This window comes from Ceratotherium simum, chromosome 33 (genome assembly GCF_057802395.1).
Source record: "Ceratotherium simum simum isolate JZ-2026a chromosome 33, ASM5780239v1, whole genome shotgun sequence".
Classification (NCBI taxonomy): domain Eukaryota; kingdom Metazoa; phylum Chordata; class Mammalia; order Perissodactyla; family Rhinocerotidae; genus Ceratotherium; species Ceratotherium simum.
In genome coordinates, this window is record NC_141932.1 from 10,389,172 (window position 1) to 10,408,095 (window position 18,924).

Genomic DNA, 18,924 nt, shown 5'->3' on the forward strand with positions numbered 1-18,924 from the left:
AAAATTCATTGGACCCTGGACATAAAATGGATACCTTTTGTTTGATGTAAACTATACCTCAATAAGGATGATTTTTAAAAATATTTTCAGATCCCCAGCAGACTTCCATTTGCATCACATTGATCAGAACTATGTCATGTGTCTACCCCTAGCTGCAAGGAAAGCTAGGAAAGTGAGTGTTTATTTCTGGCCTTTATAATTTTGTTTATTTATTTTTCTTCCCCCAAAGCCCCAGTAGATAGTTGTATGTCATAGTTGCACATCCTTCTAGTTGCTGTACGTGGGACGCGGCCTCAGCATGGCCGGAGAAGCGGTGCGTCTGTGTGTGCCCAGGATCCGAACCTGGGCCGCCAGCAGCAGAGGACGCGCACTTAACCACTAAGCCATGGGGCCGGCCCGATTTCTGGTCTTTATAGTGGTGCCAGAAAGAGAGAACATGATTGGGAATCTCAACCTGTGGTCCACTGGATCAGCCGGAAAGCAGTGCCCGGCACAACGAGCAGCTGAGGCTCAAACTCAATTATCCCAGTTCCAGGCGAATGCTCTTCACAAACCAGGAAAGAGAGTACCCGGAAAGGAGAGACTTGTGCTTGTATATTTTTTTCAGCAAATATTTATCAGACAAGAACCTTTCTAAGTACTGTGGAGGACACAAAGATCTATTTGATGCAGGGTCTTCTCTCAAGGAGCTCGCTCTTGGGTAGATTCCCTGGTAAGATATTTCATCAGTTTCCTTGCTAGAACAACAATCAAATGAAGAATAAGCATGGCAGTAGGCTGTGCAGGGTTGGTGTAGCAGCTCCAAAAGGCTGTCAGAGAACCAGGATCCCTATGCTGTTGTCAGCCTGTGGCTTTGATCTTCACGGTTATCTCATGGTTGCCAGATGGCTGCTCCACCTCCAGTATCGCATCCATATTCTAGGGAAGAAAAAGAAGAAAGTGCCAAGGAGAAAGCAGTGATGCCAATATCAGAAAAACAGAATTCCCAAAAGTCTCCAGCAGATAGCCTCACATGTATTTGGTATTTTAAGTAGACAATTCTCTCAAAATATTTGATTAATAATAAATCTAGAAGAGTCCAAGGTGTTTATTTTTGCACTCTACACGTGGGAAAAGAGAAGACTACAGACAGGTATACAGTTTAGGAAAATAGAGACATCAATTACAATGTTATTGTTACCAAAACAAGAAACTATCAAGTAAGACGACAACTGGTCAGAATTCCATTTTATTTGAGTATTGTTTTCATAAGACATGAAATAATTTCTAACATCGTTGGCATCTCATTGGATCACTTTGTTTAAATTGCTCTTCTAAGGGAGGATTTGTATTAACAGAGAACAGAACAAGTCAGTAACAGTCATGAATATTCATACAAAACTGTATATCGTAGAGGAGAACATAAGTTATATTCTTTTAAACATTCTCAGTTTTGCACAGTATCAAATCAGATTCCTTGAACCCTCTTATAATACAGAACAATATCTTTTGATTTTTAGCTGCAGGGGAAGGGAACATCTCTTTCAATTCTGACACTTTTTTCTTTTATTTTGAAAACATGTTTTTTTTTAAGCCAGGCTCTAGAATTTCATTAGTTAGTATTATATGCAAAACAAAACCCAGACTTTCAGAGCTCAATTGTGATGGCAAAAAAATGGGGTAAAGGCTGAATAGGCTTTTATTTGCTGATAATAATTTAATAGCGTTTTTCTTGTACTTGGCTCATTGGCCAGAACTACGTCCTATGGCCACCCCTAGACATGAAGGAGATGGGGAAATAGAGGGTTTTTTTTAGACTGGAGACTTGATCACCAGAAAAAATTTGAAATAATAAGGAGATCCAGGAGAGTGCATATATGTAAGCAACTCTCGGGGTCTGCCTGAGACATTGCCATAAAAGAGATGGACGGATAGGGATGCTGAAGAGAGGCTGAGAAAGAAGGCTTCTTTGTGGTTGTAGAGATCCTGGAAGGCTACCAGAAGGAAGTTACATTTGACCAGGACTTGGAAAAAGAGGTAGGATTTGAATGTGGGCAGAAGAGAGAGTTACAGAAGGAGTGGCCGGAGTAAACACACGCAAGAAGGACTCAGAACTCAGCAGCACAATTATTTCATAGTTAAGGTTTATTATAGCAAAAGAATTGAGATTAAAATCAGCAGAAGGAGGAGGCACATAAGGCAGAGTCTAGGAGAGACCAGGCACGAGCTTCCAGTTGTCTCTGCCAGTGGAGCTGTGCAGACAGTGCTTACTTCTCCTAGCAAAATGTGTGGCAACATGCACAGTATTGCCAAGCAGGGAAACTCACCGAGCATTGGTGTCCAGGGTTTTTACTGGGGTTGTGGTCCTGTAGGCATGGTTGATCACCCCCATGGGTGACATTAGTCTCCAGCCCCTCCAGAGGTCAAGCTGATACCATGTGGTCCAAGGCCCCACCATCAATCACATTGTTACATAGACTATCTGGTGTGGCACCAGGTGAACCAAGACTCTCTTATCAGGCAGGATATTCCAAAGGCTTAGAGGTTACTTCCCAGGAGCTGGGCAAGGGCCAAACCTTTCTAGGGTAAAGTTAATCCTTTAATGCACTGGTGGGATACTGGGAGACACTAGATAACTCTGTTTTTCAACTTGAATCTCTCCCCACAGGGTTACTTTCTCATGTTTTGATGGAAGTCAAGAAGTTACTGATGGAAAAGGGCCTGTGCACTACAGTCTCTTGCATATTTGAATTTCCAAAAGAATCCCCAGTCAATTGCATGACATGGCCTACTGGCTCAATAAAAATACCACCTCCCCTGTAGCCACAAATCAACCCAATACTACCATAGATGATAATACCAAGGCCAGATTCCACATTATTTGGAATCTTGAGGAACAAGACTATACCCTGCTAATCCACAATATACTCAAAAAGAACAGCATATTTATTCTATGCAGATCTAGGAGAACACAAGAGTGTTTTCCTGAGGGAGAATATCAAACTTTTCCATGTCACATGACATTCAATCTCATGCAATGGGTGGTTTAGAAACAAGGAACTGCTGAAGGGGTTCTGGTAATTATGTGGCTTTTACTTCACCGGGCACTGGGCTTTAGAAAACCATGGTTATTTCATTTTTACAACAATAATACAATGCAGTAGGTAGAGTTGATAACTATTTTTCCAAATAGAAATGGCAAAGAGAGGGGAAGTGACTTAGCCAGTAGCGTGCAGCCAGTAAGAGATGGAGACGTAAATGATTACAGATCAGCTGGGAAGGGGCAGAACCTAAGAGGAGAGTTGGGTTGGGAGGGAGGGAGGCACAGTAGGAGCTGGGCCCAGGAACTCTAGGCTAGGGGACAGGTAAGGGATCATAGGCAATGTAGATACTCAGGAAATTCACTCACTCTCAGTCTTGGAAGTCCAGGGTCTGGTTCAAGCTCTGTGACCTTAAGCAAGTCTCTTCAGTTTGCTAAGCTAGACAATGGGGTGTGCCCCTTCCATGCAAATATACTTGTAAAAAGCCAACCAAGAATAACAATCCCAGGTTCCACACAGTTGTCAGAGTGTGGGAGGGGTACCAAATGAGCTAATGGGTAGGAAAACACTCTGTGACCTGGAAACACTGTGCATCAGCGAAGTGTCCATGAGGGTCCCTTGTCTCCAAGGTTGGGCTGCAATCTGTCTCTGTCCTCCAGACCTGACCCAGAAACCAGAGCTTCACATCCCAGAGATTCTTGTAGCTGACGAGTCTGTGACCTTGACCTGTATCATCAAAGGCACCTGCAAAGAAACCAAAGCACCATTCCTCTCCTGGGAAAGGCCCACCACATCATCCAACACAGACGGCTCCAGGAACTCCTCCTCCTCCTCAGTGCTGCACTTCACCCCGAAGCCTGAGGACCATGGCACCACCCTCAGATGTCATTTGAACTTCTCCTAACTAACTTGGCCAAAAGTAGCATGGTCACGCTCCAGCTGGTCGGTGAGTGCTGACGGGTAAGGGAAGATTCAGAGTCTGGCAGAAGTGGTAGGGCCAAGAGAAATTCCTGAGTCCAGGGAGAGAGGGAGGAAGAAGTCTGGGAAGCAGTCACGTCTTTCCCTGGCTCCTGGGGCTGAAAGGCCAGAGGTGAGAGCTGAACCCAGTCAAGTGAGGAGAGAGGATGAAAGGGAACTGCTGTGAGTCCCAGCCCCTCTGGGCCTCCAGAAAGTCTTTCCAAAGCTCCTTGTGAATCACGAATAAAAAGAAGGCTGGGTCCTGGAGGAAGTGGAGAAGGAAGTCAGGATTCCCTGCTGTCTCCTGACTCTCCCTCCCTACAGCACCTGCCAGGCTGCTCTATTCCTCTTGTTCCTTGGAGAAGACTCTGCAGTGCAGCTGTTCCTTCTATGGGATCCCCACACCCTCTGTGCAGTGGTTGATGAAAGGTGTTCCTGTGGGTGTGAACAGCATGGGTAACATCCTCCAGGTGACTTCCACCATAATTGCCCCCTGGGCCAACAGCACCATCAACCTCCTCGGGGAGCCAGAAATACTCATGAGTCTCCGCTGTGAGGGGAAGAACCAATATGGAATCCATACTTCAAGCATCTTCCTTATACCAGGTAAGTATACAGGGGTCTAGTGACTGGGCTAGAACAACACCACCTAGGGACCAGGATGAGGATGGGCACAGGGCCAGAGGAAAGAATAGTAGTTCAGACTTCACAGCCCTAGGAGAAAAACGACTTTCACTTCCCTCTGATTCCAGATAAGAATTCAGTTTCCAATGCGTTCATGAAAGGGCTGATCCAGGGCATTGTGTATGGATCCATTGCATCTGCACTGCTCTTCTTCTTCCTTGTCCTCCTTGCGTGAGTATCAAGCTAAAAGCCTTTCCCAAAGCCGACTATGTTTATTTATGCTCTTTATTTCCTTCCTTATAATTCTTCTTCCTTATAATCCTTATAATTCTTTCCTTCCTTATAAGTTTATTCTCCTTTGTCTGCTCTTTTGATATGGTCTCTTATATCATTAAATTTCACCCATTCGTCTTTTCCAATATTTGCATTTAAGGCTATAAATTTCCCTCTAACATGACTTTAGCTGCATCTCACAGATTTTAATATAAAGTATTTTATTATCATTTGGTTAAAATGTTTCTAATTTTCATTATGATTTTTTGACCCGTGAGGTTTTTTTTAGACACATCAGTATTTTATTATAATCCTCTTTTCTTTATTTCTAGCTTAGACAAATAAGGTCAGACAATATATTATGCATGATTTCAGTTCTTTATTCTCTTTGTGGCATAATTTTTGTTTAGTTTTTGTAAATATTCCATGTGGACTTGAAAAGAATGTGTATTCTACACTTGTTGAATGCACCGGTCTACATGTACATAGCCTTTAAATCAAGTTCATTAATCATGATGTTTAAATCCTCTCTATTTGTACTGTGACTTCTGCTTGGTGCCGTTCTCCACACCTCACCTCCCAGCCTGTTCCCCTCTCTTACCTGGCTGACGTTTACTCCTCACTTAGGACTCAGCTCATGGCTCTTCCATCATGTACTCTAGAAAACCTTACCTGGTACCTAGGCTGGGTGCCTTTTGAGGACTCCCATAGCCATCTGGGCTTTGGGGTATTAGCACTAATGATTTCACTCTGATGTGATTAAGTGTAGATATATTTTTTGTTTGCTGTTATTTATATTTGTTTGGCCTCTTTAATCTGTGCTTTGGTGTCTTTTCTCAATTCTGGAAAATTCTCAATCACTGTTCCATATATTGCCTCTGCCTTTTCCTTTCACTATGGGGCTCGTATCCAATATTTGTCAAACTTTCTTTTTCTCTTTCTTTCTCTTACCCTGTGTCTTGTATTTTCCAGGGATATAGACAAGTGAACAAGTGCTAGATTAGAGGTCTCTACGAGGAAAATACTAAGGGAACCCTACCCCTTCAGCATATCCATCCTTGGGGGCAGGGGGCATCAATCCTGCCCAGAAATCCTTCCATCTACCTCTATTGAGCCTTCTCCAACATAGTATTTTGTCAGTATTACAAATGATTTCCTTTTTTTCCCCAACTCTCTTATGTCCTCCTTTCTAACTCTCAGCAATAAGGTTTACCTACTTCACAGGAAAAAAGCAACTCCCCAACACCTACCAAGTTATTACCATTGGCACTGATGATTTACTCCTTGCCTTTTTCAGAGAAAGAAGCATCCCTCTTCCTGTCCAAGGTTGGCCCCACCTCCCTTGCTTGGGAATCCATCTCCTCCACATCCATTAATCATCCTTTCTGTCTCCTAAATTTTCAGTCATTCCTTCTTTACTGGCTCTTTTTCTGAAGGGTATAAACATGCCCAAATCTCTCCCACCTCAGCCCCACAAACTCCCTCTATGTACCATCCAGTATTTTTTGAGAGAATAGCTTACACTCACTTCCTGATTCTCATCACCCCTAAATTTTTCAACCCACTACAATATGCTCTCCAGCACCATACCACTGAAACAACACTGTCTAAAGCAACCAGTTATCCTTATTCTCAAAATCCAATGGCATATGTTCTGTGTTTTTCTTGTTCATCTTTTGGTGGCATTTATGATTCGGGTGGGTGGAGGGAGGCCCTCCTACCCAGTGGCTTCTTTTCACAGTAGAGGAGTATGGCAAGGCCATCTGCTGAAAGTGATGTGGGTGGCAGCAGGGGCGAGGGGTAGGGAACTAAGAACAGTGGGGATAGTCTTGGGAGTGGTTAGAGAATGAATGAGATCTGTACAAGGACCAGGAAAACAATTGGTGAGCAGCAATGAAGGTCCAGCAGTGACCAAAGATTATTAATTGTTAATGGCACCAAGCGTCATTGCTGTGTGATGTTTCCTCCCAGCAGTGGTCATTGGAAGAGAAAGAGTAGATGGTGGCATTGATCTAGGTTTGGGTCTTTGCAGGCAGGATGCCGTGGAAGGGTGATGAGGTGGGAGACAAGGGAGGCAAGGAGGCTGGAGGGACAGAGCACTTCAAGTAGGTAGTCATTTGTACCCAGTGGGGTAGGGAAGGAAGTGAGAGAGACCAAGAGGGTCTTCACAGATGCTGGAGAATGTGATGTCTTGGAACTGAAGCTTCCACCTGTGAGATCAAAGAAGAGTAGCATGAGATCAGAATGAGAGCATGAGAAGGCTGGGTATAACAGAAGAAGTAGCAGAGCATGTGGTAGTGTGATTTAAATTTTCATAGGTGGAAAAGTTTTGGGAGATAATGGACCCCTGGTAGTTAAGAGAGATGAGCTACATTAGTCAGGACTCTTCCAACTGTGAGTGACAAGAGCTGAACTCAACAAGTTCAAGGAAAAAGGGAACAGTTCTGGTTACCTACTGCTATGTCACTACTCCCCCAAATTTAGTGACTTGAATCAATAATAATTTCAGTATACCTCAGAATTTCATGGATCAGAAATTTGGGTAGGACTCAGCTGGATGATTCTTCTGCTTCTTGATACATTCATTGAAGTCACTTGGTGGTATTCAGCTAGCAGCTGGGCTGGGGTGCCTTCACTCACATGCCCAGGATTTTGATGGGAACAGATGGAGGTTGGACTCAGCTGGGCCCCTCCCCCTTTCTATGGAGTCTCATGGCCTCTCATCTCTTCCAAGGCAGAAGTTTCCAGTCCTCTTTAATGCCAGGCCTAGAATTGACAGAGAATCACTCTGCCATATTCTCTTACTCAGAGCAAGTCATAAGCTAGCCGAGATTCAAGGGGAGAGGAAGTAGACCCTACCTCTCCATGGAAAAAGTGCCAGAAATTTGCAGCCATCCTTAATCTGCCACAGGAACATATTGACCATCTGTTAAGTCTACGACTTAAACAACAATTGTTTATTTTCTCATGATTCTAGAGGCTGGATCAAGAAATCAGTGGGGTTGGTTTCTCCTGAGGCTTCTCTCCTTGGCTTTCAGATGGCCACTCTCTTCCTGCCTCTTCACCATTCGTCTGTGCACACACACCCCTAATTTCTTTGCTTTTTCTTTCAAAGACACTAGTAATATTGGATTAGGACCCCACCTAACAGCCTCAGTTTAACTTAATCACTTCTTGGGCCGGCCCCGTGGCTTAGCGGTTAAGTGCGTGTGCTCCGCTACTGGCGGCTCGGGTTTGGATCCCGGGCGCGCACCGACGCACCGCTTCTCCGGCCATGCTGAGGCTGCGACCCACATACAGCAACTAGAAGGATGTGCAACTATGACATACGACTATCTACTGGGCTTTGGGGGGAAAAAAAAAAAAGGAGGATTGGCAATAGATGTTAGCTCAGAGCTGGTCTTCCTCAGCAAAAAGAGGAGGATTAGCATGGATGTTAGCTCAGGGCTGATCTTCCTCACACACACACAATAAATAATAACTTAATCACTTGTTTGAAGGCCCCATCTCCAAATACAATCACATGGATTAGGGCCCACCCAAATGACCTAATTCTACCTTAATTACCTCTTTAATGGCCGTATCTCCAACTGAGGTACTGGGTGTTAGAACTTCAACATGTGCAGGGGTGGGGAGACACAATTCAACCCCTAACAGGGAGTATCTACACTTCAGGCATGATTGGATCCAGGCACTCAGATGATGTCATCAAGATTCTGTCTGTCTCCCTCCCTTGGCTCTGCTTCCTTCTGTGTTGACTTGATCTTTGGGGGCTCTCTCCACCTAGTGGGAAAGATGGCCAGCAGCAGCCCTAAGTTCACATCCTCTTATCTCAGCATCTTTAGCTAAAAGAGAACTTGTCTTCCTCTTGGTGATATATCAATCCCAGAGAAGCCTCTGATTGTCCCTGCTTGAGCCACAGGCCCAACCTGGACCATAGCCAAGTCCAGGTGGGCAAAGTACTTTATGAGCCAGTCCTAAGACTGCTTACCCTGCCTTGTCCATTCCCATGCTTCCCCCTCACTCCTTCTGCCTCCTGACAGACCCAAGTGCTTCACTGTGTGGCCCTGCGTGGTATGGCATGCACTCTCTTCTTGAGAACTTTGAGTAACAAACTATCTTTCCAATGGCGATTGTCTCCTGATCTATTGGCTTCACCATATAGGAATACAAACAAAATCCTAGGTACATTTTAAAACAGCTTGGGAAGAGCCAGACTAGGCAAAGCAGGGGACCAGCAAACAGGGCCATGCAGTCGTCAGGGCAAGAGAGAAAGGGACCGGTTATATAATCCTCATATGCCCACTCAGCAGAGCACTACACAGCTGTGAAAAAAGAAGAAAAGTGCAAAAAAGATTTGTCCAGGAAAAAAATGTATACATATCAAGACATTACGGGGCTGGGAGAGAAGCAGAGGAAAGGCACAGTCGTGAAGGGCCATTGGGCCAGAGGGCTGGGACTCTGTCCTGGGGATGCTAGGGAGCCATGGGAGGGCTGTGAACAGGGGAGGGGAAAGACCAGCTCTAGGGCTGCATGGGGGACAGACTAGAAAAGAGGCTAGGAAGAGGATCCAAGCCAAGAGAGTGGGGATTCGTATCCCCGTTTGCTGAGGGGAGGAGAGTGCTGGTCTCAGAACCAGCAAATGGAGGGAAATGTGGTCTTCTGACCCCTCAGCCCAGGGCTACTTCTGGGGACCGGGGGGACTGAGCACAGCATTAATCACCGGGCTCATTGCCTTAGAATGAAGGTGCTTAAATGGTGGGAGAAGAGTCAAATTCCCAAGGCTGAAGAGGCCCTGATCCTCAAGAAACCAGAGCTACTGGAGAAGCCAGAAACACCCAAGGAGTCTGAAGCTGAAATTCCATGGGCCTTGGTCGGAGGTAAGTCCCTGGGCCAGTCTGAGCCCAGGCCGTCCACCAGCCAGGCTGCTGCACAGCTGAGGCCAGTGCTCACCCACTGCCTGTTGGGAACACCAGGGAGCACTCACTAGAAACAGAGATTCCCAGGGCCCCCTGGACCTGCGGAGGGCCAGAGCCCAGAGGGTCTGTGCTGGTGGCAAGCTCTCCAGCTCATCACCGTGTGTGGCCGCCGGCTCCGAGAACCGGGGCTGGGCCTTAACTGAGCATCTGTCTGGTTCTTCAAGCTGAGGTCCCCTTCCAGCAGCAGAGCTCCCTGCGACGTGAACAGTGAGAACCCCAAGGGGTGCCATGCCCAGCCCCTGCCCCAACAGAGGAGGCAGACTGGGCCACAGGCAGCCACTGCCCTGCCAGGAGAAGACAATAAATACTAGAAAGGGGGCTTTATTAGTCTGCTTGGGCTGCCATAACAGAGTACCACAGACTGGGGCGCTTAAACAACAGAAACTTATTTGCTCACGATTCTGGAGACTAGAAGTCTGAGATCAAGGTGCCAGTAGCATTGGTTCCTACTGAGGCCTATCTCCTTGGCTTGTAGATGGCCCTCTTCTCCCTGTGTCTTTGTGGTCTTCCCTCTATGTGTGTCTGTGTCCTAATCTCCTTTTCTTATGAGAACACCAGTCATATTGGATTAGGGCCCACCCTAATGACCTCATTTTACCTTAATCACCTCTTTAAAGGCCCTGTCTCCAAATACAGTCACATACTGAGGTACTAGGGGTTAGGGCTTCAACATATGAATTTGCAGGGGGACACAATTCAGCCCGTAACAGAGGCTTCAAGGAGCTAGTTGGATCCCTCCATTTGTGGGAGGCCCAGAAAGGGGAAGGATTTTCCCAAGGCAAAGGAACAGCAGGATCTGGTTCTCCCTCAGTCTAGGGCTCTTGAGAAAGAAGACCGTGGCCACAGAAGCTCCGGATGGATTGTGACAAACATGGCCTCACAGACATGTAGATCCACTGGCCCAGTCAGACCTGCACAGATCTGCAGAGCAGGAGCGGCGACTCCATCTCAGACTCTTAAGATCAGAGGCTGCAGCTCAGCGCTCACTCATTCACTCAGCAAACATCCCCTGAGGCCCCCATGTGCCCAGCGCCTTGTCAGCTGACTCTAGGACACACCTGCTCCCTGCCCGTGAGGAGCAGGTGGTCTGGGCAGGCAGGCTGACACCTAGGGGCACCGATGAAAGGTGGAGCACGCTGCAGGGAGGCGGCGCTAGGAATTGGCTGTTGCTGTTGCAGAAGCCACATGGGCACTGTGAACCCACAGTGACGGTGACCCTCTTGCCGCCTCAGGGGCACCACTGATCAGATCCAGCATCCTATAGAGAGAAACTGAGACCTGGAGGAGGGAAACAGCTGAAACACTAAGGAAACCCCCAAGGTCTCTCTGCAGGGAAGCCCCACCCTCCACACCCCTGCATTGCAAACAGGGAAACTGAGGCTTGAAGTGCCTCAGGCCACACAGCAAGACTGCCCTGCTCAGGACCCCTGAGTCACAGGGCCCTTTGTCCCCGGAGCAACTGTTCCTGTCCCTCACCATTTTCTCCTGATCTTATAAGACTCCAGTGCAGGAGTTGCAAACTCAAAAGCCCACGGGGCCGAGCAGGTGACAAATGAGTGCAGTGGGCCTGGTGGGGGCCGCGTCCCTCTGGAAAGCAGGTGCCCCACCCAGAGGGGGCACCTAGCAGCAGTGAACTCACTCCAACTCCTTCTCCTTCCCCCACCTCTGAGCAGAAATGGGATCTCTATTGCCAGAACTTCTGATTTTTTTTTTTTCAGAAGAATCCGGAAGTCTAGATTTTAATGTGAAATTTCTGAATTCAAACATGTCAGTAATTGAGACCATGTTTTTAAAAAGCAGCATGAGTCTAAGAAAAGCCATATGTGGACCTCTCATTTGTGAATCTAATCAGAAGCATAGACATGGAGGGGACACCCTTTTTCTAAATCCATCTCCTGCCAAAAGGAGATGTCGGTATTCAGAACGCAAACCTTGCCAAGTGCAAACAGAATCTCTGGGCACTGGGAAGGGGTTTGGGTCTGGAAGGATGAGGAAGAGTTTCCGAGGTATGAGGATGTTCCTGGTATTCGTTCACTCATGTGGCCACAAAGATCCGCTGAAGACTCCCATGGGCCAGGCCAGGTTGGGGACACAGAGATGAGTCAGATCCAGGCCCTGCCCACAAGGAACTCCAGGCTGTCACAGCCTGCATGGCCAAGGCTGTGGAGAAGGAGCATCTGGGAGGGGCGAGGGGCTAGCACTGGGGAAGGAGGGACTTGGTCCTTCCTGGGGAGCTGGAGCATTGCCGCTGGAGCTGGGCAGACATGCTGGGAGGGGTGATGGCAGTGCAGGCCTAACTCAGGAAGCATCCAGGGGGTCCGGAGCACTCCAGCAAGGGCAGACAACAGGAAGAAATGAGTCAGACAAGGTGTCACAGGCTGGGCCTGGTGAAGCTCCCCTGCAAACAGGCCTCAACCGTCACCCAACCCACTCTCAGAGAAGCAAGAGGGACCAGTGCCTGGCTGGCTCCCCCTCCCCTTGAAGGACACATTTGGCAGTGACAACATCCTTGAGTTTGACTTCGAAGGCCCATTGGCTCATTGGTAGGGGATCATGGAGACAAGGAGACCTACTTCAGGAATAATGTGATGTCCCCATGGGTGGGCAGTGGGGTGGGAGTGGCAGAGAGCCTTCAGCAGCTCCACAAATAAAGATGAGATTGGAAAGTGGATCATCTTCCAAAAAGTGGTTACAGGGCCAACTTCTTTCTCCAGAGTCAAGGGAGAGACACAAGAGGGCACTAAGGGGTCAGATAGACACAGTTCTAACCCCAGGCTGTGTGACATTGGGCCAGTCACTTAGCCTCTCTGAACCAGAGTATGTATCAGAAGCTTGAAGGGTAGTCATGAAGCTCATGGGGGAGACCCCATGCAGAAGGCTCACAGGAGCCCACAGCTCATCCCCTTCTGAGCAGACCTTCACTGATGTCTGTTGTGTTGGGGGTCCCCAAGACCACCCTCAGGTTGATGATTCACTAGAAGGACTAACTCAGCAAAGCTGTTATACTCAGTTACCGTTTATCACTGCAAAAAGATAGAGATTAAAATCAGCAATGGGAAGAGGCACACAGTTCAGGGTCCCAGAGAGACCAGAAGCGAGCTTCCAGTGTCTCCCGGTGGAGTCGCGTAGACAGCGTTTGAATCTCCCAGCAACAACGTGTGACAGCACATATACCGTGTTGTCAACCAGGGAAGCCACCTGAGCTCTGGTGTCCAAGGTTTTATTGGGGTTCGTTACATATGCCCTAGTCTCCAACCCACGCAGAGGTCAAGCTGATACCACTTGACCCAAGGCGTCCCCCATAAATCACACTGTTAGCTTTGACTATCTGGCGTCCCAACAGTTCCCAGATAAACAAAGACACCTTATCAGTCAGGATACTCCAAGGGCTTGGAGGGCCCCTCCCAGGAGCTGGTCAAGGGCCAGACCTTTTTTGGAGGGGCAGGGTTTGGACAACACAGGCCCGCTGAGTTAACCCTTCACTGCACAGCTGTCTGATGCCAGCCCCGGGTCTGGGGGTGTGGGAGATGCAGGTGGGTCAGCCATGAGCTGGCCGGGGCAGCAGACCAGACGGCCCAAGACAGAGCAGGACGTGTGGTGGTGGAGGTAGCGTGGGCACTGCAGAAGCCCAGGGAGGCACCTCTCCCAGCCTGGCAGGTCAGGGCTCCACAGAGAGATGCCTGAGCTGAGTCCTGTAGGAAATGTGGGGGTTCCCAGGCAGATGGGGACAGGACTTCCAGGCAAAGAGACTCACACTCTCTCATTCATTCATTCATTCATTCAGCAAACCTGTCCCAGGGCTTTCTGGGGCCAGGCTGGAGGCTGAATGATGCTGGGGACCCAGCTATGCCTCTGCAGGTCTGTCACACACCATCCATTCCCCAGGCTGTCTTCGCCTCTCCTTACCGCTCTTCTTTGCTCTTTCTCTCCCTCTGTGGATCTCTCTTTTCTCCTTCCCTCTCTCTGCCTTTCTCCTTTCTCTCTCTGGTTTATCCCCTTGTCTTCACCTCCTTGTCCGTCTCTACTTCAGCTACCCCCTTCTCTCTCCCTCTCTCCGTTCCTCCCTTTCTGTCTCTCTCTTACTGTTTCTCATTCTTCCTTCATTTGCTCATCTAGCAAACATTTCCCCATGGCCCCCAGGTGCCACACTCTGTGCTGAGCACTTCAGGGACGCAGAGATGAGACAAGCCACTCCCTGTCCAGACCAGGACACAGATAAACCCAGAGGGGGTTGGGGCTGTGAGTGGGGGGCCACTGAGGCTCAAAGATGGGCGCTAAATGGCCTAAACCACTAAGACCCATTATCCATCAGAGGAGGATGCTTTTGTCCCCATCTAGGCCCAGGTCACTCCTGGCTCCTCGGAACGCCCCATATGCACCAAAGAGAGGGTCTGAGTCCCCAGAACAAACTCCTAGTCCTCTGATTATCCGGTCAACAGTCAGTCATGTAGCTGAGTCGTGTAGCCCTGGGGAACCGGTCCGGTCATCACGCTCATTTTACAGGGGAGGAAACTGAGTCCCAGGGAGGTTAAGAAGCCTCCCTAAGGTCACACCCCAGCCTCATGAGACAGGAGCTAGTCCTGCAACCTTACCCACGAGGATGCTGACGTTCAAAAAGGGCAAGGTCCTTCCCAGGGGCAAGGCTGAATGCGGGTGCCCCTGCCATCTCCTGCCTGCTCCTGGGAGCGAGGCCCATCAGGATTGCCTCTCCCCATCTTGGAGACAGGGAGGCTGGAGCGCAGAGTGAGAGGGGTCTGTCTGGGGCCACACAGCTGTTGCAGGCTTTGCTGCCTCGAGGAGCCGGTCCAGGCCCCCCATCTCAGCCCCATGTCTGTCTCTCTCATCCAGTCCCATTCTCAGTTAATCTTTTGTGTGCCTGCACTCTGCTAGGTTTGGAGGATGGCCATGGATGGGGCTGCCACTGCGCCTGCCTCTCCAGGGTGGGATCCCCACCGGTCACTGCAGCAGGGCCGTTGGAGCATGAACCTTTGTGGTTGACCACTGGGCGTGGAACTGAGCTACCTGCAATGGGATCCCAGCTCCGCCCCTGAGTGTGGGTTACTTCCCCCAACCCCAGCTTCATCTGCAGAATGGGAGCATAACAGACCCTGGATCATTGTGAGGTGGAAATGTGCTCATGGCTATCCAGCACCCAACATGGTGTTAAGGGCACCGTAACAACAGCTCATGTCTATTGAGCTCTTTGTCTGTGCCAGGCCGTGTTCTAAGAACGTTACATAGATTCTCCCATTTGCACATGTCGAGGTTCAGCCTGAGAAACAGAACCAGTAGCCAATCCACATTAAGAGATTGATTGCAAGGAATTGGCTTATGTGACCAGGGGGCGCTGGCTGGACAGGTCTGACATCTGTAGTGCAGGCCTTCAGGACAGGCAGGCTGGAGACACTGGGGCAGTAGCTGAAGCTGTTGTCCACACACCAAATTTCTCCTTCTCCTGGGAAACCTCCATTCTGCTCTTAAGGGCCTTCAACTGATTGAATCAGGCCCACCTGCATTACTGAGAATTCTCTCAACTGATTAGAGACGTCAGTCACATCTATCAAGTACCTTCACAGCAACACTAGCTCCGTATTTGATTGAATAACTGGGGACTCTGGCCTGACCAAGCTGACCCATAAAACTGACCACCCCACATTTGATCCCCACCTCAGCCCTGTAAGGTTGGCGCCATTATCATCCCAATCCTATAGAGAGGGACAATGAGACTCAGAAAGGTTAAGGAACCTGCCTGATTGGACACAGATAGAGACACCTGAGCCAGTGCTCAGAGACCCCTCAACTCCCACCTCACTCGGTGACTGTCTTCAGCTGGTGTGATGAGCATGCAGCACAGTTCCGGAGACGTGACAGTGGCAAGAATAAGGAAAGTGCATTGCAAAGTGGGTAACTGTGCCTGACCTTGTCTCCAGGAGGGAAGCCAATGAAGAGGGTAGGGACTCATTTATTCTTTCAGAAATATGTTGAGTGCCAGCTATGTGCCCAGCACTGAGGACATCGCACTGAGTGAGACAGACGTGGTCCCTGCCCTTGGGGAGCTTAGAGTCCAGTGGGGGAGAAGGACAGCAAGGAAGTGGACAAGAATAAATGAACGAATGCACGACGGGCAAGGGAGCGACGGAGAAGTCCCTGCTTGGCCAGGGTGGCCAAGGAATGCCTCTCTGAGGAGGTGAGACATACGAGGTCTTGGGAGAAGAGGGTCCAGGCAGAGGGCAGAGGTGAGCCAAGGTCCGGGGGTGGAGTGCCTGTGTTTGCAAAGCTGAAAGAGCTAATGAAAGAATTCTCCGGAAGGATACTGCGGTTCTCCCGGGACCCAACCGAGGGCCGTTTGAGAACCCACAGACACGAGTCGTGGGCCACTCCCAACACCTCCTATTCTTATCTTAACTCCCAACTTTTGTTTTTAGTGAATTACTCATTTTCGAAGAGGCTTTGCATGGGGGGACTTTGGGCTGTCCTGACTGCACGAGGGGGAGGGCTACTGACATCTAGTGAGTCGAGTCCCAGGATGCTGCTCAACACCCTACGATGCACAGGACGGCCCCCACCACAAAGAGTCATCAAGCCCCAAATGTCAGTAGTGCCAAGATCAAGAAGCCTCATTCTAGAGGAATATGGTGGACATATAAGCACTTGTGTGTGTTTATACATTTCGTAAGTTACTATTCAGAATTATATACTTTGCTTCTTTTCACTTACAGAACACCGTAGAATCCGCATCATTGACCTCACTCTTTTCAACAGCTGCCTAGCAGTCCATCATATCAACGCACTATAATGTATCCAACTAGCCCCTCGTTGAACGTGTAGGTAGTTTGTCCTCTGAGCGCTACAGACAATGCTACATTGATGATCTTGCCCCTTTGCCTCTGGGCGTGTATGGGAGTACTCCTGTTGGAGAAATTTCTGCATGTGAACTTTCAAGGTCAGAGGTCACATGCATAATTTTCACGGATAATGCTGACTTGCCCTCCATAGAAAGGGAATTGATTTCACTCCCATCAGCAACTGGCGCTGCCAACCTGGTGTGTTGCTGGGTTCTTTGAACTCTGCCCATCCAATAGATGAAAAAATGGTATCTGTGGCCATCAAAACTTTTATCTCACTTGTTAGGTGTGAATTGAGCATCTTCCACACTCCTGAGCCTTCTAAGCATCATCTTTGGTGGGCTTTGGGCCTTGACTGTAAAACCCCTAGCACATGGTAAGCACTCAGTGAATAATAATAAAAGCCAACAATAGCACCAGGACAGCAGGGTCCTGGCCGGAGAGAGACGGCCCCATCCAGTGGGATTGCTAAACAGACTCTCTGATAAAGGTGCCATTTACAGGTGTGTGAGCAGGGTTAGGGCTCCCAGGAACCAGCAACAGAAGGAAAAGTTTCCTTCTAGATTCTTCTGCATCCTGGAGGAACCAGAGGGAGAAATGGTGTCACTGAGACCTTACTGAGAACCAGAGCTGTGGCAGAGGGTCCGTGTGATGAGAAAAACCACTTTTGAGGAAAACCACTTGATTTTTCTGAGTTGCTGCTTAGGCCTTTTACAGCATGATAACCCTGCTCATACCCAGAGTCTGGACATTTAGATAAGGACCCGGGTTTAGGATTCCCACCAGAAGTTCCCACTTTGCCTTTTCTAGGGCACCTTTTAGGATAACCACTTAGCCACTTAGAGTTGAGCTCTCGAAAAGTTAGTGACTTCCACCCCAACCACCTGATAAGTAATAGCTGCTTGCTACTCTGCTCTCCATCTCCTGCTCACTCGTGACCCGGGACGGAGGACTGCCCTTCCCCAGGCTCACTGCATCCCCCGCCTACTTCTGGGATTTGTAAATCATAATAAATCTTGTAACTCTGCTTCCTTTGTGTGGGTGTATTAAACATGGACCTTCAATCAAAACGACCCCATAGGTTTCACCTCCCCAAAGGGGGGTCTCAGACACTGAGGGAACCACCTGCCGCCCCCTGTGGGTAGCTTGTGCCTCCTCATTCAGCAGGTCATAATCTGTGTGTTCCCAATTCAATACACCAGTTCTGGCTTCTCAACACAGGCCACCTAAGAGGCACCAAGGCAAGGCAGTGGGCAGGGAGGAGAGCATCCCCCAGCCACCGTCCAGTGCTCAGCCTGTGCCTCCCTTTCGTCAAATGCACTTTGAAGTCAAAGGGTAAGGGAGCCTGCTGATGTGGTCAGTAGAGGTCAGCCTCCTAGGCATGGAGCAGGATGGAGGGGGGATGCTGTGGGAGGCTGAATGATGGCCCCCAAAGATATCAGGTCCTAATCTGGAACCTGTGAATGTTATTTTACTAAGGAAAAATGATCTCTACAGAGGTGATTAACAATCTTGAGATGAGGGGATTATCCCGGATGATCTGAGTTGGTCCTAAATACAATCATTGTATCCTTCCATGAGGGAGGCAGAGGGAGATGTGACTGCAGGCAGAAGAGGAGGAGGCAATGTGAAACACAGCCAGAGCTTGCAGTGATGCAGCCACCAGCCAAGGAATGCTGGCAGCCACCAAAAGCTGACGGAGGCAGGGAACAGGTTCTCCCTCTGGCCCCCAAAATCCTCTGGGGGGAGCATGGCCCTGCTGACATCTTGATTTCAGCCCAGTGAAACTGATTTCGGAAATCTAGCCTCCAGAACTGTGAGAGAGTAACGTGCGGTTTCAAGCTGCCACATTTGTGGTAATTTGTTACAGCGGCCCTGGGAAGCTAAGACAGGCGGGGAAGGTGGCAAATGGAGAAAAACCAGCACAGCAGGAGCCATCAGAGCTCTCACTCCGGGCCAGATGCTGGGCTCAGTGCTTTTCACATATTAGGGAACTCCATCCCACAGCAACTCTATAAAGCAGGGACTATTATGAACCCCAGTTTTTTGGATGAAGAAACTAAGGCAAAGAAAGGTAAAGTAACTTGCTCTGCCAAGTATTTTCTTTCTTAATTTGAACAGGGAAAGTTTAATATAAGGAATTATTAACTATAACAGGTAATGATCTATAAAGGAGTAAAAGATAACTTAAAAGAATACCATAGGACTCAGGGAGGATGCCCGAGT

General features: G+C 48.7%; 1 protein-coding gene across 3 annotated transcripts in view; it reads left to right on the plus strand.

The window, feature by feature from the left end:
- Positions 1-17,719, plus strand: part of LOC101403996 (SIGLEC family-like protein 1) — a 41,012-nt gene extending 23,293 nt beyond the window's left edge. Inside the window, exons 2-6 of one of the 3 annotated variants that reach the window (XM_087421238.1) lie at positions 3,680-3,966; positions 4,302-4,583; positions 4,730-4,832; positions 9,615-9,754; positions 16,573-17,719. In XM_087421238.1, coding sequence (XP_087277364.1) covers positions 3,903-3,966; positions 4,302-4,583; positions 4,730-4,832; positions 9,615-9,754; positions 16,573-16,649 — 666 coding nt within the window. In that variant the 5' untranslated portion in view covers positions 3,680-3,902 and the 3' untranslated portion in view covers positions 16,650-17,719. Of the gene's footprint in view, positions 1-3,397; positions 3,967-4,301; positions 4,584-4,729; positions 4,833-9,614; positions 9,755-10,664; positions 12,030-16,572 lie in introns of those variants that run through there. The other 2 variants (XM_087421237.1, XM_087421239.1) reach the window with 2 other exon arrangements.
- Positions 17,720-18,924: the final 1,205 nt, after the last annotated feature.